We start from the raw sequence: 26,915 nt of genomic DNA, 5'->3' as shown, positions 1-26,915 counted from the left end.
TGGTACTTCATTTGCTATTTAATGCCGTATCCCTCAGTCATGAGATACTCCTTGGGTAAATGCAGACCCTCAGAGGCACACAAGGCATATATCTTCCCTGTGTCCACAGCCTCACTGTGGGTAGAGGCAACAACAATGAGTAGAAACAGAAAGAAGGTGGTCGAGAACATGTTTCAAGGAGGGTAGAACACATGGTTCAAAGCCCCTAGACCATGTTTGATTGTCCCATCAGACTTTACTTACAAAATAATAAATTTAAACATAAAATTATTAAGAATTCAAGATGACAACCACAGAGTATTAAACTCCAAGTACAGGGCCCCCTTGTGAATTCAGGGCTCCTTTCTGGGCATGGGACCCTGTGAAACTGTACTGGTGACACATACATGAAGTTGGCCCTGATTGTAGTGATGGTTGTACAACTTGGTAAATTTACCAAAAATCACTGAACCATATATTTAAAATGGGTTACCTCTGTGGTATGTAAATTCTACTTCAATAAATTTAAAGATAGCTTTAAGTCTTCGGTAGTAGCACACTAAACTTAATGAAACTGGGTAGATCATCATAGACTCTGCAAGTCTGCCCCTTGTGTCTAAACCTCAATCAGTATCCCAGACTGAGTGCCTTTTACAGGGTCAAATAAGCAATAGGTCCCAAAGGATGACCTCTGATAAAGGAGATGTATCTCAAAAAGGCCCACATCAAGTCAGAAGATATAGTTCTCCTTTTGAACATGTAAATTAACTTTGAAATAATAAGAACCATACATATTGGTCTTTGCCCACAGTCCCTGGCACAGGGCTAATAAACTTATAGATAGGGGTGCAGGGAGAATCTTTTGTTCTAATATTTGGTCTTTGACTCCATTTCTTGGCACAGAGCTCCTAAATCCCTTGGAATTTCCTGGGTAATAGGAGCATCTTTTGTTTGAAGGAAGCAAATCTTGGGGGTTCCTGAATGGCCTCAGGATGGATGGGGTTGGTTCACCAGGGGAACCAACTATGTAGTTAGGAGGCTGTAACTTCTAGCCTCACCCTCTGATGCCTGGGGAAGGGAGGAGGCTGAAGGTTGAGTTAATCACCAATGGCCAATGATACAACCAACTGAGGCTACATAATTAAGCCTTCATACAAATCCAAAATGATGATTTGTATGAAGAGTTTGGATGAGCTTCTGCATAGCTGAACTTGTGGAGGTCCCTGGAGGGTGCATGGCATGTCAGAGAGGGCATGGAAGCTCTGTGCTCCTCAACTATGCATCTCTTCCATCTGGCTGTTCATGTATAGCCTCGTAATATCCCTTATAATAGATGGATAAACATAAGCAAAGTGTTTCCCTGAGTTCTGTGAGCTGCCCTAGCAAATTAATCAAAACTGACGAAGGATTTGTGGGAATCCCCAATTTATATCTGGTTTGGTCAGAAGTATGGGTAACAACCTACTACTTGTGACTGGCATCTGAAGTGGAGGGCAGTCTTATGAGACTGAGCCCTTAACCTGTGGTATCTATCTTCAGGTAGACAGTGTTAGAACGGAACTGAATTAGAGGACACCCAGTTGGTGTCTACTGGAGAACTACTTTGGGTGGTGTGTAGGGGAAAAAATGTGGTGTCAGAAGTATCGGCTATGTGGTGTGTGAGAGTAGGAAATGCACTCTGGTTTTTTCATATCTCTTTTAACTCTTTGTGGGTAGAATAAGGGTGATTTCTGAGGTAATGAGTTTACCTCATAACTGGAGAAGACCTTTTAACTATTAGGGATTTCTAACTAGAGAATAGGGCCAAATGAACAGTACTGTGATGAAGGTCCACAATCATGACTGAATTTCCATCAAAAGATCTCCTTTTACACTGAGCAATTCTATGTGCTAAAGTGCTTCTGACTGAGCCTACACTATGATCCAGAGTTCTATAACATTACTCAGCCATTTCTGTGATAACATAATTGTTCTTGAAAGATCTTATATTCTGCCAAATGTGAACTTAAAAATTAGAAGTGAAATAGGGGACAGTCCACACAAAATCTACAATATGAATGTCAAAAACATGAAAGAAGCCAGACATGAAAGATGACATAACCAGGGACCCAACAAAAACATTAATTATTCCTCCCAAAAGTATTAACACAGTTGATTTTTTAAAGCTTGGTTAAGTTCCAAATAAATAGATGATATAGTAAATGTAGGTTTTATAAGAAACGGAAGAAAAAAGTGAATGTAACTTGATGGAAGTAATTGTAAGGAAGGGATAAGGTTGCTAAGTTATGAAAATGAGCAAAATGCACAAAACTTGGAAAGAATTCCACAAGTAGCACTTCCAAGACAGAATGCAAGGCAAAACTAAGCCAAAAGGAAGAACATGGTATAACTAGACATCCTGTACAGCACTCTCTTTACTCCTCTCTGGCTTGATGCATCTCATTGTGTTTTTGTTTCCATATACAGTCATCCCTTAGTATCTGTGGGGGATTCCTTCCAGAAACCCACCCCCAGGATACCAAAATCCGCAGATGCTCAAGTCCCTCATATAAAATGGCACTGTATTTCCACATAACCTGTACGTATCTTCTCATATACTTTATTTATTTATTTTTCATCCCCCTGGACACCAGGGAGCGTATACTTGGTTACTTATAATACCTAATACGATGTATTATAAATGCTATGTAAATAGGTATTGTCATGTATTGTTTAGGGAATAAGGACAAGAAAAAAGTCTGTACACATTCAATATAGGCGCAACTATCCTTTTTCTCCTCCAAGTATTTTCAATTTGCCATTAGTTGAATCTATGGACGCCGACCCCATGAATAGAGAGCCAACTGTATCCAAGTTCAGCTGCCATTACTAATTAACAACGTAACACATTTACTTACTAGGAAAAATCATGTGCAAACAAAATAACTTCTACAATGTGGAATCTACATTATACAGATATCATTCCACTCTTTACCATTCACGTGTGAGCTAATTCATGTTATAAATACACGTTCTAGAAATGGGCAATGTAATAGGACAGACTGAATTTGATCTAGTACCTACTTTTAATATGTGACCAAGTTGTCAGCTTTTGCCCTCACTCACCCATTCCCTGTCTTGCTTTACCCAACATCCCCAATGTTGGACACCTTTCAGTGATCTCTCATCTGTGGATCTCTCTTTCAGACTAGTTTTCTCTGTATGGGTTTAGTATTTATTTTGAGAGTCAGGGAGGGTGATGTTATTTGTGTAGCTAGTTTTACAGTACAGAACAAAGATTTCACATATATATTATTGTTTCCTCATTTTAAAAGTAGATGAATAAATATTTCATTTCTCTTTTCAAATTAAAACAATGTCTCAATTTACTTTTTTTTATTATAGTTCTAAATAGGAAAAAAAAGGCTTCCTCATCTTAATCTATACCATAGTTTTGCTATTTTCAAGGCATGGAGTACAATTGAAAAAAAAAAAAAAGGCACTGAATTTTGAAAAGCTCTTTAATACTAGCACAAACTTAGTAATATAAATTCTGGGATGAATTATAAACTTTACATGTATGTGACATACCAATAAAGTGTATTGCAAATATCCCCCAAAGCAAACAAACAAACAAAAAACAGGCTATTATTACTCTCTACCAGTTTTATTACAGTTACAAAGACTGCCATAAACGTTTTTGACTTAGAAACATCTACTGGTCACAGAAGTTTTCATCACTAAAAAAATTACACTATTTGAAACAGAGGTAAAACACTTGTTTCCTGAAACAAACTTTTGTTTTAATTTTTAAATTTCTTCTGCCTCTTTTAAAGTGGCAGTCAGAATATTCATTAATGTTCAAGTGCCAGATGTTAAGTCATTTACAGCTCAAATGGGCCTTATAAATTTATCTATCATTTTTATCTTGTTTTGTTCTGTTTTGAGACAGTCTTGCTCTGTCACCCAGGTTGGAGTGCAGTCCTGGGTTCTTAGCCTCCAGAGTAGCTGGGATTACAGATGCACACCACCACACCCAGCTAATTTTTGTATTTTTTGTGGAAACGAGGTTTCACCATGTTGCCCAGCTGGTCTCAAACTCCTGGCCTCAAGTGATCTGCCTGCCTCGGCCTCTCAAAGTACTGAGATTACAGGCGTGAGCCACCATGCCATGCCATTGTCTATCATTTAATCCAGGAATTTTTGCTAATGAAATAATTAGAAGATCACATAAAAATTCAGCAAGATTCTATTTATAAAGACAACAAATGAAAACTAACTGAAATGTCTAATTGAAGACAGGTTAAATAAGTTATGTTATGAAATACTTTAATGATGCAATGGATAAACATGTATCATTTAAAGTATTAATGTAAAGTATAAAATGTAAAGATAGTCAAGATATAGTAGGTTAAGACAGGTAGCAAAACAATAATGTAACAGAAGCATTTTTGTTAAATACGTATAATAAAAATACGTAAGATAACAAAAAAGGTCTAGAAGACTATTAACCAAGATTAAACTAGTGGTTCTCAAAGTATGGTCCTTAACCATCAGCATCAGCAATACTCAGGAACTTGTTAGAAATGAAATTCTGGGGTCTCACTCTAGCCCTGCTGAATCACAAACTCTTAAGGTGGGGCCCAGCAATCTTTGTTTTAGTAAACCCTCTAAGTGATTCTGATATATGGTTTGAGACTGCTACTCTAGGTCCTCTACTGGGAATCAGGATCGCTTTGAGACAGGAATAAAAACCATAAACTTTATTCCAGTAAAGCGTACATTTGAACAAATGCTCAATTTTATTCACAAATATGGGAAAGAAAGTATCTGTGGTAGTAAAGTACTGTTCCCAAGTAGAATGTATCTACTAAGCCCTAGGACTCTTCACCTACAATAAAATAATAGATATTTACTGCATATAAGTTGCCAAAATTAAATCACAAAAAAATGAAAGCAAACTGTGAATCAAACCTTCAAGTCTGGCATACCAATATTTCTTCCAGTTTGTCTTTATAATCTTTCTCAGATTCCAAAACTGACACAAAATCTCCTGGGTTTAACTTTCCAAATTTCTGAACTACTGAGTTTATACGTTGAACTTGTGGCCTTTGCAATGGAGAAATCTTACTTGACCACTATTCCATTTGACTAACAATCTGTACTTCCTAGCCTTAAGAAAAAAACTTGAGAGAAAGTTTTCCGTTTTCTTTTGTCCCCTCTCCCTTCCCTAGAGAAAGTTTTAAGAAATTTATTATTTCAGAAACATCCTAAATCCTGTAGAGATCCCTGATTTCCTTATAGCTTATAGTAAGAAGCAAGATCAAACTACAGAGACCTCAAGTTAAAGCTTCAAAGAAAACTAAAGGCCAAAAAATAAGAGATCTAACTAGAACGTTAGTAATCATCTCCTAATTTTATTGTTCCAAATCAATTTTAGGTCTCTATGGTAACATATGCATCTCCTACGATAATAAATTGTAACCAAATAAAAATGTTAATGTTATTCTAAGTAAAGTATCCCAACTCTTTTTTAAAAACACTATATGCACACCTGCTATTCTCCTATCCATCCAAGCAGGAAACCATTTCTCCTTTACATCATAAGAAATAGAAAACTACTTATTAAAACATTAATCACAGTCCATTATATTCTGACTCACTGCCAAAAGTTCCCATTACATCACTGAAAATATCTATTAACCAAAACCTGCTTCTGACAAGTTACAGGAGTGTTTAGAATTTAGTAATGTAAAAGTCAGTTTAAAAAGAACAGTTACACAATTGATTTTGCAGTGGCAGCAAAAATAATTACTTTTTTTCCAACATTTATTACCAAAAGGCTGATTTAACTGGTGTTTGTACTGTAAAATTATTCAAAAATTATTTCAAACTTCACCTAGTATTATTAAATAAATTTACTATGAAAGTATTAAACCAGTGACTGAAAAGTGAAATTAAAGAATTTTAAAATGTGCTGAATACAACACTGTATGTAAAACTATATTGAGTTGTGTAAATATGGGTTTTGTTTAGAGCCATGTCTCACAGGAAATTGTAGTAAATGAAAACCATCCCCATTTTCCATTCCTACTCTTTAGGATTTATGTTTTTACATTTAAAACCAGTTATAAAGAGAAACGAAAAACCATGGCGACATTACCTTCAAGTCAGAATAATGACTACTTTGGGCATTCTGATCATGTTAAAATAATTTAATATTATTAGAAGCAAAATTTAAATACATTTTTATTTCGTACCAACAGAACCAACTATTTAGTTTTCATCTGTTGAGCTGTTTGTTTGGGGAGTAGTAACAGTGGCTTCCTAACTCAAGACAGTGCCACTCCAAAGCAGGAGGAAGAAAGGTGACATTTAATAAAGTGCCAAGAAAAAAAGTATAGAGGTGATGGGTGTATATTTCCTAAGAACGGAGACCACTTATGGCTTATGATTTTCTATATTATAAAAATCAGTAACTCAATAGTAGAAACATGGTAATTTTTCTTCTGTTTCCTTATATTTTCAAAATTTCTCTATAATGAACATATATTACTTTTATAATGGGGAATACCCAATGAATTTATTTAACAGATACATGTGACTCCAAGACAACTGGGAGTGACTTCAAGAGAAAATGCTAACATGTCTTAATACATTATATTGTATGAATTTTCCTTCAAATTTAAATTATCATAATCTCTATTTCTAAAAATAGGAGTGAATGACAATCTCTATTAGCTTATATAAAATCTAACGTTTCTTAGGTTTATGTTTTCCTTATTGTAATATGTTTCCTATGTTTAATTTAGCTGGAAAATTCATGGTAGAAGGACTTAGAGAAATTAAAAGCATGAATTATATCTCAGTTAATAAGGAGACAGAAAAAGAAGAGAGACTTAGGTTACAATCATAGAACATGATAACGATAAATTACCAGGGTACTTTAACCAAAGAGCCAACATGTTTTACATTTGAAAGGTTAAAACAGTCACCAAGCTATATATGTCTAATAATTTCCTAACAATTCAATTTCCTGATTGTTTTTCCTTTTAAAAAAAAATTTAATTTCTCTAAATAGAAATACAATTTCTACAAACCTAATGAAAATAAAGTCATCTCTACTTGAAAGTAGTTCTTAAGAGAATATGAGGCTGGGCACAGTGGCTCACACCTGTAATCCCAGCACTTTGGGAAGCCGAGGCAGGTGGATCACTTGGGGTCAGGAGTTCAAGACCAACCTGGTCAACAAGGTGAAACCCCATCTCTACTAAAAATACAAAAATCTTAGCCAGGCATAGTGGTGGGCTTGTAATGATTACAGGTGGGCACCTGTAATCCCAGCTACTCAGGAGGATGAGGCAAGAGAATCGCTTGAAGCCAGGAGGCAGAGGTTGCAGTGAGCCAAAATTGTGCCACTGCACTCCAGCCTGGGTGACAGAGAAAGAATCTATCTCTAAATACATACATACATACATACATACATACATACATACATACATAAATAAATAAATAAATAAATAAAGATTTTTCTGTCTTCAATCCATAATGGAAAGGAAAAAAAGACAAAGACATTTCATTATTATCAGGTGAATATAAGGTGGATCATAAGAGTGTAAAGATGCAGAAAGTAGCCCTCTAGATGTTAATTGTGATGATAAAAATAATTATGTAAGTAAAATCTCAGATAATATCCTAGATTAATCTTCTCAAACGGTCTCTCTCTTTTTTTTTTTTTTTAATCTCCCCAAACTCTATTGGTGGGCTTGGGCTCTGCTGGTCCCACAGTGCTGTGGATCACCTGCCATGGATTCCAGTCCCAATGGCCCCGCCAGCCTCTGGCCCCACTGCCATTTATAGGACTAATTCTGCAAGACATGCGGTCTGTGGCCCACCCACGCCTTGTCACTGCAGGTGAAGCAGTTGCCCCATGACCAGTGCTCACAATACTAGGATACTTTTGTCATCTGCAGTAAGACCTATGGCAATGTGATGGTGCTGAATGGCATCATCCAGTATACAGAGAGGAACAAGTTCTCCTACCAGGAGATTATAGTCAACCTGCCCCTCTGCAGCCACCCCAACCCACAAAAGGTGGTGATTATTGAGGACAGGGACAGGAGCATTCTGTGCAAGGTGATGTAGCACCCCTCTGTGAAGTCTATGGTCCAGTGTGAGACTGATGAGGATGTCATCCAAGTCTCTCAGAAGTTCCTGCCGGCAAAGCTGTTGGCTACTTTTGCTCAAAGCTGACCTTACATATGGGTGACGGGTTTGAATTCATGAAACAGAATTAAGATGCCTTCAGTGTTATCAATGACTCCTCAGATCCCACTGCCTTGCTAAAAGCCTCTTCAAGGAATCCTACTACCAGCTCATGGAGACAGTCCTCAGGAGGGCAGCCCTCAAGAAGCATGGCATTCTCTGCTGTCCAGGCGACTGCCAGTGGCTGGACCTTGACCTCAATTGATGCAAAGATGCACCAATTCTGCATGTCACTCTTTCCCATGGTGGGCTGCACCTACTGCACCATCTCCACCTACCGCAGAGGGCAGATTAGCTTCATGATGTGCAGCAAAACTCAAGCACCAAGTTCTAGCAGTCTGTACAACAGCTGACACAGAAGCTGGTGGAACACACATAACTGAAATGCTATAAATCAGATGTGCACCAGGCAGCCTTTGTGCTGCCCAAATTTGCCCCCAAGACCCCGAAAGATCTGAGCTGAGCCCAGGTGCTGCTGCAGATGCCAACCAGGACGTTGGACCAGGGAGCCTCCAGGGTTCCTGGTCCTCTCCATCTCTGAGCCAGACCTCTTGCCCACTCTGGCACACCAACCAACTGTCCAAGTCCCAGAATGCTGCCTGGCTGACATGCTGAGCAGACTGTCTGTGTATCTGTCTCTCTCGATGTGTAGCATTCAGCCTCCAACCCCATATCAGCTGTGTACAGCACCATCTCTCTGCCTTCTCTTGCCCCTTCACTCAACAAACGTGTAACTAAATAACAAAACAAAAAACTTCCCAAACTCAAAAATCAATGAGTTACCAATATATTATGCACAATTCAATGATTTTTAGTAAATTTACAGCATTGAGCAACTATCACCACAACCCAATTTCAGAACATTTTCATTGCTTCAAAGCAGATCCCTCATGCCCATTTGCAGTCATTCAAGTATGTATTTTTAAGGGCAAAAAATAATAATAATATATTCTCATCCAGAGAGTCATTAAACAGCATAGATTTCATTCCACAATAATTTGGGACAAGAACCTTGACCATCCATTTTGCTAAAAGTATGTGTGTTAACATCCTTTCATCGATGTTTGTGCACCATAATTTACTTGATATATTTTTTAAGTGTATAAATGATATTATCAAGTATCCACATAAAGGTATTTGGAAGGGAGAAAATCATGTAAAAATGAACAATTAATTGGATTGATCCTTCTAACTGGTGTTCACAAATCTAAAAGTGAGAATCTTTTGCAATTATGGAATAAAAAAGATGGCGGTCCTCTTTTCAACCAAATTACAAGCCATCAAGGTTTTCAAAGGTTTTAAATTTTGATCAAGCAAGCACAAAAAGAGTAAGAGATAATGATAAGCTTAAACCTGTTGATGTATTTGAAAGCCTGAATCCGAACTGAATTTTGATGATACAAATGCAAGTGGAACCAGAAAAAGTAACAAGCTCAGCCAGACGCGGTGGCTCACGCCTGTAATCCCAGCACTTTGGGAGGCCAAAGCGGGTGGATTACTTGAGGTCAGGAGCTCAAGACCAGACTGGCCAACGTGGTGAAACTCTGTCTGTCTCTACTAAAAATACAAAAAGTTAGCTGGATATGGTGGCACACACTTGTAATCTCAGCTACTTGGAAGGCTGAGGCAGGAGAAGTACTTGAACCCGGGAGGCGGAGGTTGCGGTGAGCTGAGACCACGCCACTCCACTCCAGCCTTGGCAAAAAAGCAAGACTCCGTCTAACAACAACAACAAAAAAGCTCAAATCTATTAGAGATGTATTTGAAATATGGATTCAATATATACAAGTTGCATATGTCCCATGTTCATGTGTGACCACTGATCAGTGGTTAGTTGCATTCGAAGGGCACCGTCAATTTTGAGTACAGACACCTTCTAAACCAAGAATATATGGAATACAAATTTGATTGTGCTATATTTAAATCTCTGTTAAATGTTCTAATATAATTGTTTTCTACACTTTGTTTATTCATAAAAACAGTGTAAAATTGTTTACATTTACATGTTCACTGGACCTAGATAATAAATAGGAATGACTATTTTCCTGGTAAAATGAGGGTTAGAAACTGAAAATTCCATTAAGCATTATAAATACTGTACCTCCCCTAAGAAAGAAGTCAGAGGACCTCTCCATTTGCCTGAGGCTATGGCAACCTCTGCTCATACATAATTTCCCTTAGACCTTAAAAGTGTGTTCCCTAAACTTTAGAAACAATTTGAGTGGTGACTTCTACTATGTGTTTAAAGCAGTATTTCTCAAACTTTTCTTACCATAATTAACAGTATACTTTACATGAAAACCCACTACAAGTGTGTATACACATACATGTAACTAAAACACAAGTTTTACAAGTCAATGCTTACAGGTTTTTTTGTTTCTATTTTTTATTTTGTTTTGTTTTGTTTCTCTTAATTTTAGGAGACAGAGTGTTACTCAGGCCGGGCGCGGTGGCTCACGCCTGTAATCCCAACACTTTGGGAGGCCGAGGCGGGCGGATCACAAGGTCAGGAGATCGAGACCATCTTGGCTAACACGGTGAAACCCCGTTTCTGCTAAAAATACAAAAAATTAGCCGGGCGCTTGGCAGGCGCCTGTAGTCCCAGCTACTCGGGAGGCTGAGACAGGAGAATGGCGTGAACCCGGGAGGCGGAGCTTGCAGTGAGCTGAGATCGCGCCACTGCACTCCAGCCTGGGTGATGAGCAAGACTCCATCTCAAAAAAAAACAAAACAAAACAAAAGTACCAATTCCACAAAATCTGATGCTAAACCCATCACAGATTAGCAAAGCAGCTACACTTCATGCCTCCAAACACAAGGACAGGAGAGACTAAGCTATTAATAAAAGTACCAGGAAGTAACATCTACATCAGGTAAGGAGGCTGAAACAAAGCAGGAGGCAACAAACAGTGAGATTCTATTTTGTTTTCATATTCCCTAGCCCTAGATAGGGTAGATTTTAGGGTTTGATGAGGTGAACAAGGTGCTATTAAAGCCAAAGGAAAATGTGAAGAGACACAAAAAACATGGCAATCATTATGGGAAATCTAAGATACACAATCATTTTAAATATGTGGCTCAGCTGAAAATAAGATGTTCATATTCACCATGAATATAGGGACTAGTGACTCAATTTTCAAAATGTAACATAATGGCATTAAGAGATAATAGGGCAAGTGAAATAAGGGTAGAGAAGAGGTTTTAGAAGGCTAAATCTTCATTTCTCACACTAGGAAGTCAAGAGACAGCTATAAAATGGGAAACCAAGGAACTTCAGTATAAGTATGTTATTCAGAAATACAGAGGTAAATAGTAGAACAAAAGCTAAGATTTAGAAGCTGGGCAGAGTAAAAAAAAAAAGTCACACTGAGACAAGCAGAATCGAGGAACAGCAATCTGCATTAAAATTACCTGAAATAGCACCGTGCTCTTGGTCAAATAAAAAACAAACCTACATAGAATCGATCAGCATCTTCTCTCACCTTGAAATATTTCAGAATAATGAGCCAACCCTGGTTGCTCATCTAATCCTCATTTTGCCATCTTATTGGTAATTTTCCTTCCAAAACATTATTCCCTTCAAAATCCTTCATAAACTGAAATTTGATTTGCTACCCATGTTCACTCTGCCTTCCCAAAGTATAGCCATTTGTTTTCCAATTTCAATAATCACACTTCTTTTAACCTTCTATATAGGACCTGTCTTGACCACTAAAGTTTGTGGATCTCTTTTTTTACATCTCCCTAAGTCTCTATAGCTTTCTTAAAATAACATAACCAAATACGATGTAGAATTTTTTATGACTAAATTAAGATGATTTGGTCAACACAGAAGCCACCTACAACACAGAAGCCCATCCTCAGAGTGGACTCTATTAGGCATAATAGAGCATACTTAGCATATTAGACACCTAGAACAGATCACTTTTTTACCATATCTGTGCCTCTACACAACTAAATTATTTTCTGTAATAATCATGAAATTAAAATAACAATCCAGAGAAAGCATACAGTGAGGCTTTTCTTTTATAGCACTTTGTACACATAATTATTCCAATAAAATTTTAAATGTAAAATAGTTTATATCATGAAAGAAATAAACAAAATATCATTATATTATTTTTTAAAGATGGCCCAATTTATAAGCACAAAATGGACTATCACATTATAATTTGTTTTGAGCTTTGATTTCGGCAGATTTGTCAATGAGTGTGTTAAAATTGGTTGTTTTTATATATTTATGTTCAACAGATGGTATAGTTAGATTCATCAATTTATCTCTGCTCATAGTCAATTGAAGAATACTTTTTGTTAATTTCAAAAGTTTCTTATCTAAAGAAACAGATATTCAAATAACTTGGAAATATCTTACTGATGAGTTTGGCAGAATATAATAAAATTTTTATTTCACAATTAATTCTAGAAGGTGCAATACTGTTGCAATCTTTGTTTCATTAAAATTGATTCTAGCAACTTTTTTTTTTCTTTTCTTTTCTTTTTTTCTGAGACACAGTTTCGCTCTTTTTGCCCAGGCTGGAGTGCAAGGCAGGATCTCGGCTCACCGACCTCTGCTTCCTGGGTTCAAGCGATCCTCCTGCCTCAGCCTCCTGAGTAGCTGGGATTACAGGCATGTGCCACCATGCCCTGCTAATTTTGTAATTTTTTTTAGTAGAGACAGGGTTTCTACATGCTGGTCAGGCTGGTCTTGAACTACTGACCTCAGGTGATCTGCCCGCTTCAGCCTGATTCTAGCAACTTTCAAATGTCCCCACAATTGAAAACTTTAAACACAAATAAAAGATCTCAGAACCTAAGTTCTGTTTCTTCTTCTTTTTTTTTTTTTGTGAGACAGGGTCTCACTCTGTCACACAGGCTGGAGTGCAATGGCGTGGTCTCAGCTCACTGCAACCTCTGCCTCCCAGGTTCAAGTGATTCTCCTGCCTCAGTCTCTTGAGTAGCTGGGACTACATGCACGTGCCACTACACCTGGCTAATTTTTTTATTTTTAGTAAAAACAAGGTTTCACTATGTTGGCCAGGTTGGTCTCGAACTCCTGACCTCATGATCCACCTGCCTCGGGGGTGCTGGGATTACAGGTTCGCACCCAGCTGTTTCTTCATCTTTAGTTTGTGGCTACTGGGGTTGGGAGGTGGAAAGGTGGAGCTTGGGGATGATGGTAAAACTGAAAGTTATCTGAACTAACTTCTGCATACATACGTTATTAAAGAACGAGAAATAAAGATATGTTAATTGATAGCTTACATATATACTATTAGATTCAAAAGTAATTACAGTGATTGTTGAGAACTTGGACAAACAAAAGATTTTTTTAGAAACGAGTATTTGAAAACCAACATTGTTTAGACTGTCAGTACATGTTCATTTTAAAAATAGACTTTTATTCAGTTTTATTATTTTAAAAAACCTCTACAGATAATACAACCCCTTATTGCTTGCAGTTTTGTTGTTCAGATAAAACCCTAGGAGCAACCATTTCCTCAGATAAAAACCTTGGAAGTAATCGTCTCTTTTTCATACCCCCCTTAACCAATCCATCAAACATTCTTTTGCCTCTGCTATCAAAATTATATCCATAATCTGACCACTTTCTTATGAACTATACTGCTACCATGCTGGGATAAGCCACTACCATTTTAGCAGGACTACTGCAAGTTTTCTTGCATTCACCCTGCCCCTTACCACCATTGCCCACCGTCTACTCTCCTATGACAGACCTTTCTAGATCCAAGCAATATTATGGCAACTTCTGTTCAAAATTTTCCTATAACTTCCCATCTCCTTCAAAGTAAAAGCCCAAGTCTTGACCATGGTCTATAAAGACCTGTATCATCAACTAGGTCTGGCCTGCCCCCTTACGTAAAAACCGGCTACCTCTCTGAACCTATTCTCCTACCATTCCCTATATTTACTCCTGCTCCAGACATTCTGGACTCCTTCCTCTTCTTTATTCACATTCCCACCTGTGCATTTACAGTTCCTTCTGACTCTCCCAAGGATATCAAATGACTCATTTCTTAAGAAATTTGCTAATTTGCTAAAATACCATCTTACAAAAGATTCCAATCACCAAAAATAGCACACTACTTCAATCACTATCCATCCTTTTATCCTTTATTTATCTTCAAAGTACTAATTGTCATCTGGAATTTTATGTGTCAGCTTGACTGGGCTAAAGGATCTCCTGATAGCTGGTAAAACATTATTTCTGGGTATGTCTGTGAAGGTGTTTCCAGAAAAGATTGCCATTGGAATCAATAGTCTTAGTACAAAATATACACCCTCACAATGTGGAGAGATGTCATCCAGTCCGGCTGGGGCCTGAACACAGCAAAAAAATGAAGGAAGAGTAAATTCACTCTCTCTCGTCTGAAGCTGGGACATTCATTTACTCCTGTCCTCGGACATCATAACTCAAGGTTCTTGGGCCTTCATACTCTATGACTTTTACCCTCACCCCCGCTAAGTCTCCATTGTCAGGCCTTCAACCTCAAACTGAGAGTCACATCACTGGCTCCCTTAGTTCTCAGACCTTTGGATTCAGAGTGAGTTATACTACGAACTTTCCTGGTTCTCCCAGTTGCAAATAGCATATCATGGGACTTCTCTGCCTCTATAATCACATGAGCCAATTCCAAAAATGAACTTCCTCTTATGTATCTTTAAATGTCCTATTGATTCTTTCTCTGGAAAACCCTGGTTTAATCTGTTGCATCTAACAGGTGTTTCTAATGTTAGAAATATCTAACAGCATCTAACATATTCAATAATGTACTGTTATTGTTGGTTTTATTACAGTTGAATTTTAAGTTTCATCTTAAATGTTAGATCTTTCATAGAAACATCTAACAGCATCTTAACAGATTCAATAATGTACTGTTATTGTTGGTTTTATTACAGGAGAATTTAAGCTTCATGACAGTAGACATTTACTCTCTGTTTTGCTCACTACTGTTTTCTCAGCACCCAGAAAAGTAACTGGCACACAGTAGGCACTTCATAACTATTTGCTAAGTGACAACCAAATGAAAAAAAAAGTAAAAGAACTGCTGAACAGTGGGCTGAGATCACGCCACTGCCCTCTAGCCTGGTCGACAGAGCGAGACTCCATCTGGGAAAAAAAAAAACAAAACTGCTGAACGATCTGTTGTTTTCTCAGTTAACCTGAGCTATACCATGAGGTTTTATTTCCCAACAGACACAATTATATGTAAGATCCACAGGATCTCCTGAATTCTACCGTGATATGGGAGAAATAACCAAATTCCAATAATAAATTGAATCTGCTTTTTTAAGGGTCCTGTAAAAATATAAATCAAAACATTTTATCGTAATAATTTACTTTTTTTAACTTAGTGCTTTCTTTCTGAGATTAATTTTAGAATATATCTCATTTTATATATTTTTTAATTGATGTTATAATTTAAGTCCTCGCTACAAAAAACCATTCTGGAACCAACTGCACAATTATATTTCCTCAGTGACCTTGTAATCTCATGAGCATTCACTCTAGACTAAACAGCCTCATTCAGCTGCCCTGTGTCTGACTGCTGATGAAAGAAACTTGTTTGACAACTGCTTCAAGCAGAAACATATTTTTTCCATAATTGCATAAAAAAGATTTAAAACTTACAAGACTAGAGCCAGGCTAGAATTTTAAGCACAAAGATTCATGTTAGATATATAGTTCATTTCTAATTTAAATGCCCCTCCCAAAAAAATAAATAAATAAACAAATATTAAAGACATTTTGCTATCATGGCCAGAAAAAAAAAAGTTAATTTAGTAATATTTTCATAATTACCACCTAGTATAAATTATATGTTATATACACACGCATATTGCAGATTTTTTGTGATTTTTGTATTTTTCCACATTCTTTGATTTTCTGATGCCCCAAGACTTTCTGTAAAACTAACATATAAACTTAAGGTTGAGCACAGGGGCTCACGACTGTAATCCCAGCACTTTGGGAAGCCGAGGCGGGTGGATCACAAGGTCAGGAGTTCAAGACCAGCCTGGCCAATATGGTGAAACCCCGTCTCTACTAAAAAACACAAAAATCAGCCAGATGTGGTGGCGGGCGCCTGTAGTCCCAGCTATTTGGGAGGCTGAGGCAGGAGAATTGCTTGAACCTGGGAGGCAGAAGTTGCAGTGAGCCAAGATTGCACCACTGCACTCCAGCCAGGCAATAGAGAGAGACTCTGTCTAAAAGAAAAGAAAAAAAAAAAAAACTTGAATGAGTAGCATCAAAAACAAAACAAAACTTAAATGAAACAACTACCTTTTCACCATTCTTACACAATCCATATATAATAAGTCAACATTATAAGGTAAAAACAAAGGTAAAGACTATGACCAAAAAGCAGTATACAGAATGCCACATTCTCTCATGGAAATTTTGGAATATAAGTAACACTTGCATACACTAAAAATTCTAAGTGATTTCCAGAAAAAAGCACAATCACAGTGACAGCAGATTATACAAATTTTCTATATCATGACTGTGCTGGTGGTTACAAACTGGATACATTTGTCAAAACTCATTGGAATATACAATAAAATAGGTATTTTATTGTATGTGAATTATGCTTTAATAAAGCTGATTAAATTTAAATTTCTTAAGTGTTAAGGTTTTTAAAGTATTATAGATTGCCTCAATTATTTTTCACTGGTAGAATGTAAACTAATCCATTTAAAACAAATTTCCTGAACTTGCAGTTTGCACCTGAAATTCTACCTTTCCTAAATGCTATTTTAAGTAGCTATCTAGGAATATGGGAAGTACTTGCTAGTGAAAATTTTTTTAATAATATTATATACCATTAGGTTCAAAAACTACATGAATAGATGCATAAAAGCATTCAATAAAATCAAATGTGAAGGAGAAAAGATTTAATATATATTCATAATGCAATTTCTTCAATGTGATTTAGAAAATACATTTATGTGATACAAAAAAAAAAAAACACTTAAACAGCAAATATAATACTTAATGATGAAACACTTGAGGCATTCACCAGAAAAAAACCCAGAAACTACAGTTATTAGAATTATACTTGATCTAAAAGTTCTACAAGTTCTAGCCAAAATACAATAAAATATAAACCTAAAATCAGAAATATAGCATTTAAAAGAAAAATTACTTTTCAGCTGACTGACTCCTAGATAGAAACCCAGATATTTACCTAATAGAACTAGGTATATAAACTATTAGAATTCAGTAAAATGTTATGTAGAAAATGACATTTAATAGTTTTCATGTATAACAGCAAGAACCAGTTAGAAAGAATGACAAAAACTTTACCACAACAGCATCAAAAGTAGAATATAATGAAAATTAATTTCCAAAAAATGTGTGAGATATATAAAAACTAAGTATATTTTAAATGCCCATTCTTCTCTGATCAGATTGTAAGTTTAAATTCCAGATACAATCCCAAAAGGATTGGTGTTTGTTTACTATATAGGGGGATGGATGTATCTTATCAGCTAAGTTGTGGTGGCTTTTGATGTGTTTCATTACTTGATTCACAGTATTTTATAAAAATTTTCAAAGGTACACAAATCTTAAAACAATTATGCAGTGCTTTGTTGCTTTTGCCAACAAAGTTTACTTCAAAGTATAAATGTATAAAAATGCTTAGACTATTTTGAGAAAGGTAAGTAGCAAGAGAAGACCTATCTCGCTTGTAGTAGGCAGAATTTAGACATGGCCCTCAATATTCTACCCTGTTGTATTCATTCCTTGCATAATTCTCAGTCCTTGGGTATAAACAGGACCATAAATATGACAGTTTTGATTGCTGTGATTATACTACATATAAAAATGATTTTGCAAATGTAGTTAAAATCCCAAATAAATACATTATGTATTAATAAAAAATGATAATGATCCTCTGGGCCATCAGCTAGTCCTAATCATTTTGCTGACAAAAGCTCTTGCCTGGATGTTGATAGCTGCTTTACTGATCATGATGGTGGTTGCTGAAGGTTGGGGAGGCCATGGCAATTTCTTATAATAAGACAATAATAAAGTTTACTGCGTTGACTGACTCTTCCTTTCAGAAAAGATTTCTCTGTAGCACACAACGCTGTTTAATAGCATTTTACTTACAGGAGAACTTCTTCAAAAATTAGAGGCAATCCTCTCAAACCCTACCACTGCTTTATCAGCTCAATTTATAAAATATTCTAAATCCTTTCCTGTCATTTCAACAATATTCACAGAATCTTCACCAGGAGTAGATGCCATCTCAAGAAACCACTTTCTTTACTTATCCCTAAGAGTCAGTTCCTCAATTTTTCAAGTTTTATTATGAGACTGTAGCAATTCAGTCATAACTTCAGGCTTCACTGCTAATTCTAGTTTTCTTGCTATTTTCACCCCATTTGCAGTTACTTCTTCCAATAAAGTCTCAAACATGGGGGATGGAATTAACTTCTTTCAAATTCCTGATAATGCTGATATTCTGACCTCCTCCCATGGATCACAAATGTTCCTAATGGCCTCTAGAGTAATGAATCATTTCCAGAAGGTTTTCAATTTGTTTCATCCAGATCCATCAGAGGAATCACTATCTATGCCAGCTATACTACTATGAAACGTATTATTTAAATAACAAGACTGAAAAGTCAAAATTACTCCTGATCCACGGGCTTTAGAATGGATGTTGTATTAGAAGTCATGAAAACAATACCCATTTCCTTGCAGATATCCATCAGAAGTCTTAGGTGACCAGATATAATGTCAATGAGTAGTAGTATTTTGAAAGTATCTCTTTTTTCCTAAGCAGTAAGTCTCAAGAGTGGGCTTCAAATATTCAGCAAACCATGCTGTAAACAGATACGCTGTCATCCAGGCTTTTTCATTCCATTTATAAAGCACAGGCAGAGTAGATTTAGCATGCTGTTTACGGGCTCTACAATTTTCAAAATGGCAAATAAATATTGGCTTCAATTTAAAGTCACCAGCTGCATTTGCTCCTAAAAAGAGAGTCAGACTTGCTTTTGAAGCTTTGGAAGCAGGCATTGACTTTTGTTTGTTTGTTTTTGAGACAGGGTCTCACTGCATCACATCACTACACTCCAGCTCAGGGTCACCTAGGTTGGAGTACAGAGACACGATCACGGCTCACTGCAGCCTCAACCTCCCCAGGCTAAGGTGATTCTCCCACCTCAGCCTCCTAAGTAGCTGGAATTACAGGAGTGCACCACCATGCCTGGCTAATTTTTGTAGTTTTTGCCATATTGCCCAGGCTGGTCTCGAACTCTTGGGTTCAAGCTATCTGCCTGCCTCAGCCTCCCAAAATTCTGGAATTACAGGCATGTGTGACAGAGAGAGAGAGAGAGAGAGAGAGAGAGAGAGAGAGAGAGAGAGAGAGACAGGGAAACAGCCAGTCAGAAGAACAGTCAGAACATACATATTTATTAACTTCACCTTCTTATATGGGTACAGTTTGTGACAACCAAAACAATAATAATAATACTATCAAAAGATCACTAATCACAAATCACCATATAGATAAAATCATGAAAAAGTCTGAAATAGTGCAAGAATTAACCAAATGTGAAAAACAGACATGAGGTAAGTACATGCTGTTGGAAAATAGCATTGATATACTTGCAATAGCTGCAAAAAGCAATAAAACAAAATGCAATAAAATGAGGTACACCTGTATTTTTGTGAACTGGACACTATTATATTTCTTCAAGAGTCACAGATTTTTTAATTGCTTTGCCAATAACAGTGATAGATTTGTAATAACCAATTACTTTTGCTCAGCAAGTTGGTTTTTATGAATGTAGTCTATGGCCACACAAGAAAACAAAATTAATAGTGCTAATAGAGATCAAACAAGAAATTTTCTTCTAATTTCCATCAGGTTCTAATTAACTGACTTAATTCAATACCATCATAACTACTACATATATTTTCACTACTGATGATATAATAATAGATATTCTCTGCTAATAGAGATCAAACAAGAAATTTTCTTCTAATTACCATCAGGTTCTAATTAACTGACTTAATTCAATATCATCATAACTACTACAATTATTTTCACTACTGATGATATAATAATAGTTAGATATTCTCATATCTTGTGACTCAAGACATTAAACCTTCAGAGTTAAAAATCATTTTTAAAGTTTCCTGATTGATAGCACAGAACTTATGCCAGTTATGTCAACATAAGACAGAAATAAGTATGTGCATCTATATCTTTGTATTGCTTTGTGGTCGAGCGTTGTAGCTACCACAAAGCAATATAAAGATAAGCTCTACAAGAAATTAGGATTAAAATTACATTCTACAAGATCAATGGAACATAATAGAGAACCCAGAAATAAAGCCACATATTTATGGCCACTTAATAATCAACAAAGATGCCAAGTACATACACTGGGGAAAGAATTCCTTCTTTAATAAGTGGTGCTGGGAAAATTGGATATTCATATGCAGAATAATGAAACTGGACTCCTATCTCTCACTATATACAAAAATCAACTCAAGGTGAATTAAAGACTTAAATATATGACCAGATGATATAAAACTACTAGAAGAAAACAAAGGGGAAACACTTGAGGACACTGGTTTAGGCAAAGATTTTATGGCTAAGACCTCAAAAGCACAGACAACTAAAACAAAAATAGACAAATGGAACTATGTTAAACTAAAAAGCTTCTGCAAAGCAAAGGAAACAATCAACAGAGTGAGGAGACAAGATGTTGATTGGGAGAAATTATTTGCAAACTATTCATCTAACAAGGATCTAACATCTATAATATACAAGGAAATCAAATAATTCAACAATAAAAAAAAGTAATCTCATTAAAAAGTAGGCAAAGAATATGAATAGAAACCTTTTCAAAAGAAGACACACAAATGCCAACAGGTATATGAAAAAATGCTCAACATTACTAATCATCAGGGAAATGCAAATATAAACCACAATGAGATATCTTATCCCAGTTAGCAGGGCTATTATTAAAAAGACAAAAAATTACACATGCTGGTAAGGATACAGAGAAAAGAGGATTCTTATACACTATTGGTGGGAATGTAAATTGGTATAACCATTATGGAAACCAGTATGGAGATTCCTCAAAAAATTAAAAATAGAACTATATGATTCAGCAATCCCACTACTGGGTATCTAACCAAAGGAAAAGAAATCAGTATATCAAGGACACCTTGCACTTACATGTTCATCACAACACCATTCACAATAGCAAAAATATAGAATCAATCTAAGTATCCATCTATGGACAAATGGATTTTAAAAATATGGCACGCACGCACGCACGCACACACACGCACGCACGCACACAAAATGTATTACTATTTAGCCATACAAAGGAATTAAGCCATGTCATTTGCAGCAACACGGAGGGAATTGGAGTTCATCAGGTTAAGTAAAATAAGCCAGGCACAGAAAGACAAATTTTGCATGTTCTCACTCATATGTGGGAGATAAAAACTTGAACTCATGGAGATAGAGACTAAAATATAGCAGAGGCTGGGGAAGGGTGTGAGGGTGGAAAGGAAAAATAGAGGTTGGTGAATGAGTATAAACTTACAGTTAGATAAAAGAAGTAAGTTCTAATGTTCAATAAGAGACTAGGGTGACTGTAGTTAGTAACAATATGTTATATATTTCAAAGTAGCCAGAAGAGAGGACTTCAAAGGTTTCCAACACATAGAAATAATAAATACTCAAGGTGATGGATACCCCAGATACCCTGACTTGATCATCATACATTCTATGCATGTAAAAATACTCACATGTACCCCAAAAATATGTAAAATATTATGTATTAGTAAAAGAAAAAACTTTCATTCTGCAGAATTTTGGTAGCAAACAGCTTCATTTAAATCATACATAAGGAAAATTTAAGAATACACATCTTAAATAAAGACAATATTTTATCGTAAAAGTGTCACAACATGTCATAGAATGAAAGTAATAGATATTCCCATAAAACTGAGAAAGGCATTCTGAAACATCATATTAGAGAAGTCATTCTTACTTCTCAGTTTTACATGATTATTTTACACAGAAATTTAAAGATATATATAAATTATGTATTTACATAATGCATATATTTACATAAACTAGCAGTGCTTTTAATAAAACCATAACTCTTATATGAAACTACTTAAATATTTCATCATGTAATATTTTCATGGCCGGTATCAAAAATTGCCTTAAACCATATATACGACAAATTTATATCTACCTTAAATACTCTATAATTTTCAATTATTTTTCACTATTCAAATATTTGAGTAATACAGAAACTTACTCATAAACATTCATTAAAATGTGATATGAACTTCTAAGAATCCAAACCAAAATTTACAAAAAAATCATGCTGATACAAATTATAAATGTTTAAAATCAATTTTTAAATTTCTTATTTATAACTCTAATCTGTCAATTGATTTCTTGGGAATTTTAAGAGTAGGTTCAGAAGTTATATTATCTTTATCTGCTGGAGTACATGAAAGAAATAAAATAACAATAAAGTTATCTATTCAACACTTTGCCAAAAAGTCTTTTTTTTTTATTTCCATAATCATTTACAAATGAACAGCTCACATTAAATAAATCACTTGCATACTTATTGAAAACAGTAGTTATGGCCAGGCGCAGTGGCTCACACCTGTAATCTCAGCACTTTGGGAGGCTGAGGCGGTGGATCAATTGAGGTCAGGCGTTCGAGACCAGCCTGGCCAACATGGTGAAACCCCATCTCTACTAAAAATACAAAAAATTAGCGAGCCATGGTGGTGCACACCTGTTTTTCCAGCTACTCAGGAGGCTGAGTCAGAACTGCCTGAACCCAGGAGGCGGAGGTTGCAGTGAGCTGAGATCGCGCCACTGCATTCTAGTTTGGGCAATAGAGTGAGACTCCAACTCAAAAAAAAAAGAAAAAAGAAAACAGTAGTTATACTTGATTAATAACTTGAAATGGATGAATCTAGTTGTGTCACAAATGCTCACGATTTGTTTCAATTAAGGGACTAACTCTTGAGTGGAAGGTAGTAAAATATTAACTAGAAAGCCAGCTAATTATTAAAAAGGGAGTCTCACACTGACAATCAATTAGACTTTCCTAAACTGACTACTATGGCCATAACCTAGGGAATTTCAGTTAGCAGTTAAGTTTTCCCACTGCTTGCTCCCATTGGCACAGAAGAAAACATGTCTATGTACTGTTTTGAGCACACCAGAAAAGTACTGCCAGTACAGTTTGAGTTATAATTATTTACTAATGATACCCTGTGAACGAGAAATTCACATATATTCTTCATCTATTTCTCAAGTTTAACTAACTTCATCATGAAAAGATCTCAGTAACAATCACCTAAAAATCTCAAGGCAGTATTCTTTTGGTTTTATCCCTTATCAAAGTTTTATAAAAGAACAAAAATATAGTTCTTGGGAGACCAGTGCCTCCCAAGACCTTACGTCATCCACTCTCAAAAATACATAATTGAAATTATCCTGAAAGTGCCTGTGTCTACATTTTAGAAACAAATAAGGTGTAGCTACAAAAACAAAAAAACAAAAAAAAACTGTACCACCCTTAACTTCATCATGTCACATAGTTTCAACGCAGATGTTGGAAAACGGAAACGAGATGATTTGTTTTGTTTTGTTGAGACAGAGTCTCACTATGTTGACCAGGCTGGTCTTGAACTCCTGGCATCAAGCAGTCCTTCCACCTCAGCCTCCCAAAGTGCTAGGATTATAGGCATTAGCTACCACACATGGCTGAGATAACTGATGTATTCTCTATTTGCCTCTAGAGAAATTAAACTAGTTCCCTTTGTAGGAAAATCGAATATAAAACAGAAATTTTGTAACAATAAGGAAAGGAAAGGGGAAAGCACTAGAAGCTAGAAGTTTTGGGTTGGGGGAAAGACCACTGTAAAGGGATAACTGGAGCTTATTAGATGTAATCTTCTAGCAAAGACATGGACAACTGTTAGGATGAATGTGAAAATATTACAGCTTTACAAAACTGATACCTTATCCTCATACCTTATGAACAGCACCTCAAATCATTCTTTGAAAAGTCACTTCACAAAGCAACTTCTTCAGTTCCTTTCTAAATGTTTTAAAATTTAGTTAGGTAAAATATATTTTAGGTCTACAGTAATAAGAAAACAGTAAGAAAGCAGATAGCTTCAGATAACAATTCCAGAAAAGAAAGTTAACTTCTGATACAATAAATCAATTTAGGATTTACTTTAGCACACATCTAAGTATAAAGCCACAATATATCAACAAAGAGAAAGCTTGAGCGAATCCTGGCTCTAATTACTAAAGTCCTCTGTATAGAATTTAATCCCTTTGTCAAGGAAGAAGACTGAAGAGAAGGAAAGTATGAGTTACACATTCTATTTTGGTAGATAAATAGCTCCTGGACCAAAAAAAAAAAAATTTAGCAATTCTGATATCACTACTAATTATCTAAATTCCTTCACTATTTAGCCACAGATGGCTAAAAGAAACTGTTATGGCCAAGATCTACTGCTTGAAGTGTATACATGTTTATTCGTAATAACAATTTGCCTTTTTAACTGTTGTAGATATCAAATGTACGTACAGTCTTTATGGACAGAGACAAAAGTCTACTTCTAGAATCTTGGAGCTAATTATATTATAAATATTCAACGCTTGATGAAAGCCCTACCACTGCCACCACCACCAACAGACACACACACAAACACACAAAAAGTGCTCCTCCCTCCCTTCAAATCGATGTTAAATATGAAAAACTTGGGAGGCCGGGCGCGGTGGCTCAAGCCTGTAATCCCAGCACTTTGGGAGGCCGAGACGGGCGGATCACGAGGTCAGGAGTTTGAGACCATCCTCGTTAACACGGTAAAACCCCGTCTCTACTAAAAAAATACAAAAAGCTAGCCGGGCGAGGTGGCGGGCGCCTGTAGTCCCAGCTCCTCGGGAGGCTGAGGCAGGAGAATGGCGTAAACCCGGGAGGCGGAGCTTGCAGTGAGCTGAGATCCGGCCACTGCACTCCAGCCCGGGCGACAGAGCAAGACTCCGTCTCAAAAAAAAAAAACAAAACAAAACAAAAAAGAAAAACTTGGGAAAAGTACAAACACTAAGGTTATACCTTATCTAAAAGACACATCCTACATTTAAAACTCCAACCCACAGAGGTAAAGGCAGAAAGAAACTCAAAAAGGGCTCCAAACAAAGTGTTGCCCAAGTTTATTTAATTTAATAACTTACTGGGAAAAAATAGACAATCAGGCTAAACCTACTTTACAGGGAATTCTAACCCTTATTTAAATCTTCATCTTCTAAGAAGTACCACCACCATAGAAGATTAAAAAAGAAACATGAGGAGGATATTCCATGAAACAGATCCAATAAAATCAGCAATAATTAAGTACTAAATGCAAGAGGAAATAAATTATTTTTTAAAAAAAGCAGCCAAGCCTCCACTGCTAGGGAGGAGCAAAGATTGGGTGCCACTGGAAAAGGGGTAGAAAACCTACTGCCTGCATTCCTAGTCCTACAATGAAACATGAAAAGAAACCAACCACTGAGGAAAGGCAGGAAACCAACTCATATGGGTCCTACACTGATGCCCAAGATTCCCCACCTGCAACTAAACAAAACAAACTTCAGTTGTGAGCTTGGGGAGGGACAGAAAAGCCACCTGTACCCTGAAGTAATAGATACAAATTGTTGGCCTCTGGGAAAGAAATAGGAACACTAAGAAAGCACCATCCTGATCCTCAGGCACACAGGTCCTCCTATGACTAAGGCTGGAACAGGAGAAACAAGAAACCCCTTCTTCCCACAATAAGACTTATTCTAAGTAAAAAGCAAGGGCAATCTACTACTGGGGAGCAACACCAAGAGAGAAGCCCTCTGTGCCTCAGGCTTACAGAGCCTGTTGAAAACTAGAGGACAGAACAAGAAAACCTAGAAAACTCCTTCCAGCACTCCAGGCCTCACACTAAAAGCAAGGTGGCAATAAATTGTGACTAGATGAATTGAAGCCTGTGGTACAATGATAGGAACTGGAGCAACAACAACAACAAAAAAAAACAAGATCAAAATACAGAATTAATATTCAGCTCTCGACACTAATAGCCTAGCAGAAAAAGGCATGTAAATATTTCTGTGCATAAATATTATTTATCTCAGTCTCTACTATTCTGTCATACAGAATGTCCAATATTCAAATAATAACTAAAATAAATGGGAAAACAACAAGTGTACCATGAGGACACAAAACAGTCAACAGAATCAAACCCAAAGATAAAAGAAGGAGTTAAGAAAATACTATGATTAATAAGTTAAAGGATCTAATGGAAAAGGTGGATAATATGTATGAACAGGCAGGAAATTTAAGAAGTGAAAATCATTTTTAAAAAGTGAATGAAAATACTAGATATAAAAATTGCAATATTAAAAATAATTCCTTTGATGGCCTTATCAGCAGAATGGGTAAAATAGAAGAATAAGTGAACTTGAAGATAGGACAAGAGAGAAATTACCTTAGCTTTTAAAACAAAATTTTTTAAAAAATTGAAAAGCGGCCGGGTGCGGTGGCTCAAGCCTGTAATCCCAGCACTTAGGGAGTCCGAGACGGGCGGATCCAAAGGAAAGGACAACGAGAGC

General features: G+C 36.3%; 1 protein-coding gene across 1 annotated transcript in view; it reads right to left on the bottom strand.

Moving 5' to 3' along the window:
- Positions 1–7,899: 7,899 nt before the first annotated feature.
- The window catches only part of MNAT1 (MNAT1 component of CDK activating kinase), a 182,416-nt gene continuing 163,400 nt past the window's right edge, over positions 7,900–26,915 (bottom strand). Inside the window, exon 8 of the mRNA XM_017859423.1 lies at positions 7,900–8,212. Within this exon, the coding sequence (XP_017714912.1) occupies positions 7,900–8,212 (313 nt within the window). The remainder of the gene's footprint in view (positions 8,213–26,915) is intronic.

This window comes from Rhinopithecus bieti, unplaced genomic scaffold, assembly GCF_001698545.2.
Source record: "Rhinopithecus bieti isolate Rb0 unplaced genomic scaffold, ASM169854v2 scaffold_50364, whole genome shotgun sequence".
In the NCBI taxonomy this organism is placed as follows: domain Eukaryota; kingdom Metazoa; phylum Chordata; class Mammalia; order Primates; family Cercopithecidae; genus Rhinopithecus; species Rhinopithecus bieti.
The sequence above is the reverse complement of the archived record's forward strand: the minus strand, read 5'-3'. Positions and strand labels throughout refer to the sequence as shown.